The following is a 7,149-nucleotide window of genomic DNA, read 5'->3' as shown; positions in this document are numbered from 1 at the left end:
GAACTTCAGCATCTTTATTAATCGTTCAGTAATACATTATATTATTACGCATAGTTTGTATCTCGTTGAAATTTAGATCTTAAAGTCAGTAAATAGATTTAATGCGTAGACGTATTTAAGATTATCGAAGTGTAGATCTTGTAAAAGATTTTGCAAGATATTCGTCGTACACCGTTACACATTTCAAACGTTCGAGTAATGTAAATTTCTTAGCGAATAGTCAAAGTAGGTAGAGTAAGGTTAGAGTTTCAAATTCAAATCGCAACGTCAGTGGTCTTAATTCTTTTGAAAGATCGTGCCAGAAGTAAGATCAAAAGCGTTTCCATTCGGACGAAGTTTGAACAGGTCTGTTTAAAATAAACTTGCAATACATACGCAGAAGTAAGTAACCAAAGATTGTATTTCTACATATACTATTCTATCCAACTATCGTTACTTTTCACCGTGTGTCTCTCGCACGGTAATTGGGAAATAGAATGCATTTGATGCGGTCAAGAGAACGGATTTAAAGTTTTACACACAGGAGGCACACACGCATTTATATATATATATACACGTTTCGGAATTCGTAATAGAACTAGTTAAATTCCTGTCGCGGGAAATCCGAATCTCACTTGCAACATTTACAAATAGTAATTAACTCGATCTCTCGTTAATGGCACATTTTCTCATTAATCATAAGACGAAGAGGAGGAGAAAATCTTGCTACACACGGAACCATCCATGGAACCAACATTGCGATCGAAATACCGTTCTAATTGAATCTCGGCCATAATAAGAGAGTAAATTAATACTTTTTTTTTTTTGGTTTTCTTCCCCGCGAGAGAAACGTTTTACAAATAATTTTCATCTATCTCTCGTCGTTAATTAATGTTACTTTATTTTAAACAAATTTTATTGTCCAATATAAAGCACCATGCAAATCTTGATCCTAACATTTTTTTCTATTTCATATTTACGTTATTTCTTTATTCAATAACAACGAAACGTTAAGGAATGGAAGCTCTCGCTACTTTGAGATAGTAAAAAGTATGCGTTAGAATGTCGGAAGTGTTTGCTAAGTTTGTCGAGTTTTCTAAGAGACTTCAACGAGGATCTCGTTTGAAAAAAGAGATAGAAAGAAAATAAATAAAAGGGGAAAAAGAGAGAAGAGAAGAGAAAAGAAGAGAAGAGAAGAGAAGAGATGGTGTTTAACATCGACAATGCGTTTGATACGTGCCAAATAGGTAGAGGTTCTTGGAAATACAGGAAAATACTAGAATCTCCTTTTATGGTGATACTACGTGCGACATCCTCGATAGGTTTTATACCTCAGAAGACTATAGAAAAACTATTTCGTTTCGACGTATCGCACGGAACCAACTCTTATTCTATTACAAACCCATCGTACTTAACGTTTTTCCAAAGTTACGACCGATTTTTCTTTTTCCAGTTTGTTTCTGTACCATGCTAGCAGCAGGTGTTTGTAATTTACGCGTATGGGACCTTTTAATCTTGTCCACATACACACATATATATGCCATTCACTTTTGGTCATCGACGTAATATTCAATAATTGACTTTCTCTAAAGATGAAAACAAAATTCTCGGTTAAAAAGGTTCGTATTTAATTAAGGACATTCGACCTTCGCGAAAGTTAATTGAAATCGATTCACGTGCTTCTAAAGTAGTTTGACTTTCTCGTCATGGTAATTTGTTGTCTTGTACAATGTTTCAGTTTCGATAGAAAGTAGTTCTCATTTTTCTTTTTTCAATCGTGATCGGCCTAATTTCGAAACAAATCACAACTACATTTTCAAATAGGTTTTTATCTTCCTATTCGTTTTATACGAAAAATAAAATTCTTATTCTTGTTGTTGTTCTTGTTGGTCTATTTTTCAAGTTATAATTCTTTTTCTTTGGTTTATATATTTTTTTTAAGAGATATAATTAAGTCGTTTCCTTGTTCACAAAGGAGACGACATATTATCATCGAAATATCTTTTTAATAATAATTATTGAACTTGAAATATTTAATTTAACGTTTAAAAAAGACGTGTTAAAGAACACGGAGATGAGAAATACAACCGGTTAAATAATTTGCATACAAGGATAGTCGTTAATTCGCCATGTCTAAGACACTTGGAATTTTTCGAATACCAATCTACCTTTTTCTTTTTCATTTTTTTCTTGTTTATCTTTCGAAATACACAAATATATTCATATGACACGAGAAACCTTCGAGAATAATTTACGAAAATAAATAATACGAACGTTCGATTCGTTCCAATCGACCATAAATTTCGATCTAATTTAATACGAAAGAGTTCGCGTTTCGTTTCTTAAACGATACAAAATTGAATACTATTATTACTATTAATATTTGTTCTCTTTTTCAGATGGTGCACCAGTTCCCGAGGACGTAGTCATGCACGAGGTGAGAAAAAAAAATGGTGAAAGCTAGTTCAAATTCAAGGACATTTATTAAGACACGACGAAAAATATTTGCAAATCTTAAAACAAGAATTGAAAGAACTGGAGATAGAATAAAACGAGTTTACCGATTAGTATTTAGTCGAACTATAATTTGACCACAATTATCGTCCACCAACCAACGTATACATTACTTAATACTTAGAAAACGAGAACGTAAATTTCATCTAATTTTTTTCCTTCCTTTTTTTTCTTTCTTTTACTTATAAAAAAGATACGTATTATCGCGATAAGCGAAGTTTTACGTCAGATATAATTTCACGTGACGTTAATCTCGTCAAAAGACCGGATTCATGGTCTTTAATAAGCGTTCAGAACGAAAGAAAAATAAAGAAAATCAGAATTTCATAGATCTTATCAATAATAACAACTAACAAGAGTACACACTACGAACAGAATCTCTACGAAAATACTTAGTGTCTAACATTTAATTAATTTCACATAATAATGAATTAAACAAGGCGCGACACAATATTTTCGTATATTTATATTTATAACTATAACATACTTAAATGTGTATTATTTATTAACGTGCATGTGTGTGCAACTCGCTTGTACGGGATCAACGATCCGTATCTTTTGATTAACGACACGAGACGACTTTCGAAAAAAAGAAAAAAGAACTAAAGAATTTTTACTCCTACATTTATATTTTTAAAATCATGCACTCCTTACGAACATTATTTAAACGAAACGGTTTCCAACGTTTAGACGAGGCGGCTAGAATGGTGAATCAAAGACGGATTATATATATATATATATATCTCAATGGGAATCTTTTCTATGTTGTTCGTGATAGAAAGGACTAATAATAACGTATAGAAAACTTATCCTCTATCTTTGTCGTTTCATACAAACGATGATCATTTATTCGACGAGTTTTGATTGCCCTTAATTCACATATAATTCATACCAAGTGAGTGTTCACCATTGGTGGTAGAGAGAAATGACCATGAGTAATATACATTATGGTATATACCATAATATAATACATGAACGACGACGAGGATGATGATGATGCTAATGCTAATAGGGTAACGCGCGTGCGCATTTCTCACACAAACTTAGAATAGGCTAATAATATTATCTACGCTCGTAATGCACGTTTTGCGAGATCACCGTGCGAGACTAATTTACGTCTCCGTAATCGCGTAATAATAACGTTTCCTTTTCTTCCATTCCCTTTCGTGATTCGTCTTCCGTTCTCAAGCTTCAGCAAGGATCGTCTCCGTTCTCTCAGCCATTTGTAATATTCCTAAGTGTAGAGGTTTATACACGAGGCTTTGTTTTGTTCATTCTCTTTCTCTTTCCCTTTCCCAAGCGCATCCTTTTTCTTCTTTTCTTTATTTAAAGATCTTTTAAAAGTTATCTTCGTTATGTTTCGTGTCGACTTTTGCAACAAGAGTCTCTCCTCCTCCTCCTCTTACTTACCTTTCTCGAATAATTGCCTATTATTTTGCATTAAAATACTCGTTAAATGAATTATCGCGTCCCTCTCTCTGTCTTTCTTTTTTTTTTTTTTCTTCTTCTACTTATATATTATATCTTTGAATTTTTCTTTTCGACGACTGTCTTTATGAAAATCGTTAATAGTGTTATTATTATTATTATTATTGTTCGATGTTCTCTTATAAGAGTCCTAAGAAATAATTATCGAATAATAAGATAAGTAGAAGTAAAAGTATGGTTAATCTAATCGCGCATAATACTTTCGTTTAATTTGCTTCGACGATGACGAACGTATAAATAGCTTTATGTATTTTTTTTTGTTTTTTTTTTTTCAAAGGTCTCAATTATTTTAATCATTATAAAACAAACCAGGAGATAAGAGTTTAAGAACGAACGAATGATTTACGATTAGCAGTAAAGAGAACAACGCATTTCGGAATAATTTAACGAGTTACTCGTGGTTTTTACGTTTGAAAGGAACTTTCCTGTTGAGACTATGAGGATAACGAAAATGGTAGATTATGAGAGGATTGTAAGTTGGAAAATTATAACGAGCCGATTCACTTGGTGATCGTAAAATCCTTGTCCTTTATTACGTATAACAAGCAAACTATTGCAATACATATTTCTTCCTATCGTCTTTCCTACTTGCATAATAATTAATATAACACACGTTAATAATATAACGAATAAAAGAAAATATTTCAAAATATTTTTTCATTCACTTACACTTAACAATAAAAAATAATTGTTAAAACATTTCTTTAACTGTCGATTGTTGTTGCAATTTTTATACGATAGTATCACAACCATAATAATAATAATAATTAGGAATATAATTTAGAGAGGTAAATAATAATATCTATAGATTGTAACATAATTGACCCATGATAGTTAGGTATGTAGATATATCAGTAACAATGCTAGGCGTGTCGTCGATGTGTCGCAAGTCGACTCGCGTGAACGCACGCACGCACGTGCGAAAGGCTAAGACTGTAATAGAACAACTTGTGATGATGGTGGGTTGCTTAGACGTGGGTACATACACACCAACGCATTCACGAGTCCCACCGACAGGATAACTAGTTTCGAAGGCGGTCGCTGCCACGAAGATGCCTTAAATGTCAAGGCAAAGACGTCGTGGGGCAGAGTCGGATCGGATGCTGAACTTTGCATCGTCGGTGTGCTTTTCACTCATTCTTCAATTCTGAAAATATTCCCATTCTATGCATTTGACAGATTGTTCTTTGCAATTGCAATTTTTTTTTCTCTTTTATCTTACTAAGTGTACTGAACTTTCCATCGTCGGTGTGCTTTTCACTTATCCTTTGATTGTGAAAATATATTCCCATTCTACGTATTTTACAGATTGTTCTTTGCAATTGTATTTTTGTTTTCCGCTTTTTTCTTACCAAGCGTATATCAGCTAATCCCGGATGCTGAACTTTCCATCGACGGTGTGCTTTTCACTCATGCTTCAATTCTGAAAATATTCCCATTCTATGCATTTGACAGATTGTTAGATCTTTGCGATTGAACCCTCGGACCTTTTTTTTATTCTTATCGATTAAAATTAACTGCTTAAGAATTTATCTAGATAAAATCTAATCGATTGGACTCTTGTTATTAAAATCAAGTTATTCTTAGTAAATATGTCTTAGTAAGTATGGTTTATCATGTATCAAGTAATAGTGGTAGTAGTAGTACGGGATTTGTATTATAAATGAAGCTTTCTAACTCGTTGAACTTTCTCTGACTCCTAAAAAAAACTCTTATCGTTAGAAAGGCCAACTGGAAATAAAATCAAGGTAATGAGGAAATAATTCTTCTTCCTGTTGCAGGATTCCATAGCATCGGCTTCGGAAACCGGTGATGATTATGCGGACGGCGATGATTCCGACATGTATATGGAGACCGATGGTGGAGAAGAGACGATGACGGATGATCACGATGAAAGTCCAGCGGAAAGGATTGAGTTAGATACGACGACAATGAAAACAAATGACAAGTTGAATGACACGAGTACGAAAGAAATTGACGGGAAAGATCAGGAAACGAAGAATACTGAATTATCTCCTCAAGTTCAGCAACCATCTCAGGATGCTGATAAAAGCTTGGAAACCGAGAGTCAAAACTTCTTTCCATCTTTCGCTGAATTATTCAGTAATCACAGATTACCATTGAACGATCAACAACAAAGATACAGACCCAACAGGTTCTTGGGTTATTTTCAACGTGATCGTGGAGTCTACCAAACAACATCGGCATCTTCGAAAGAGGTGCAACATCCTCTTTTGGGTTCCGGAAATTTCGGAGTTATTCGGGGTGGAACTTACTATCCCGAAGATAAAGAGAACGATGAGTATGCTGTTGAAGATACTCTGTATAATCCTTACTATCATGGTACGTCTGGTCGTGCTCGTGCCAATTACTATAGGAACCCTAAACCTCAACCAGTTAGGGGAGGAGACTTTTTCGCGAATTTCCGTGATTTTGCGGACATCACGGCACCACCTAAGTCGAGTTTCTCTCATCTTTCGGTTGTATACGCTAACAAGAATGGTAGCACTACGGGACGTATCACGGAACCGAGAAACATCATCGAAACTTTGAGAATGTTGGAGGAAGAGGAACAACGATCAAATGGTTTAGAAACGGCAACTACCGAAATCCCTAGGAAGAAGCTTAGCAAAGGGAAAAGGAAATTGATCAAGATGAAACAATACGACGAGGATAAGGCGAGAAGATCTCGCGTATCGGTCGAACCACTTTTAGCATTGAGTTGAAAACTTAATTCGTACTTATTAGTGTTTACGGTTTTAGAGTGAGGGGGGACGACAAACTTTGGGATAACGTCCTAAGCGTAAATAATTTAGCACTGGAGAAAGTTCGATAACTAAGGTCCCTCCCACCCTCCACCAATTACTCTTTCGATTGTAGGAGGTATGCGAAAAATGCGTGCTAGTTTATATCAATCGCATCGAGATTGAGTTATTCATTATCTTTTTTCTTATTAAATTTCTTTAGCAAAATTGTTCATTTCTCGAACAATAACGATCCAACAAAGTGGGTCAGAAGTATAAGATATAAATATCGTTATCGATGATGCGATATATACGTAATATCGTAATAATAATAACTACATTAACACTATGACGTCCGGTGGCTCCACATTGGTGCCATGCGAAAGATTTCGGGTAAATGCCGGTGGCTCCACGTTGGTGCCAT

The 7,149-nt window shown here is 34.6% G+C and overlaps 1 protein-coding gene across 1 annotated transcript; it reads left to right on the top strand.

Moving 5' to 3' along the window:
• The first annotated feature begins 2,373 nt into the window (after positions 1-2,373).
• LOC106791037 lies at positions 2,374-7,130 on the top strand. The gene is made up of 2 exons (XM_014756380.1): positions 2,374-2,416; positions 5,763-7,130. Exons 1-2 carry the CDS (start codon positions 2,408-2,410, stop codon positions 6,705-6,707), a joined length of 954 nt encoding a protein of 317 aa, XP_014611866.1. The 5' UTR covers positions 2,374-2,407; the 3' UTR covers positions 6,708-7,130.
• The last annotated feature ends 19 nt before the right edge of the window (positions 7,131-7,149 follow it).

Source organism: Polistes canadensis, unplaced genomic scaffold (genome assembly GCF_001313835.1).
Source record: "Polistes canadensis isolate GaletaPanama2010 unplaced genomic scaffold, ASM131383v1 scaffold_280, whole genome shotgun sequence".
NCBI lineage: Eukaryota > Metazoa > Arthropoda > Insecta > Hymenoptera > Vespidae > Polistes > Polistes canadensis.
The sequence above is the reverse complement of the archived record's forward strand: the minus strand, read 5'-3'. Positions and strand labels throughout refer to the sequence as shown.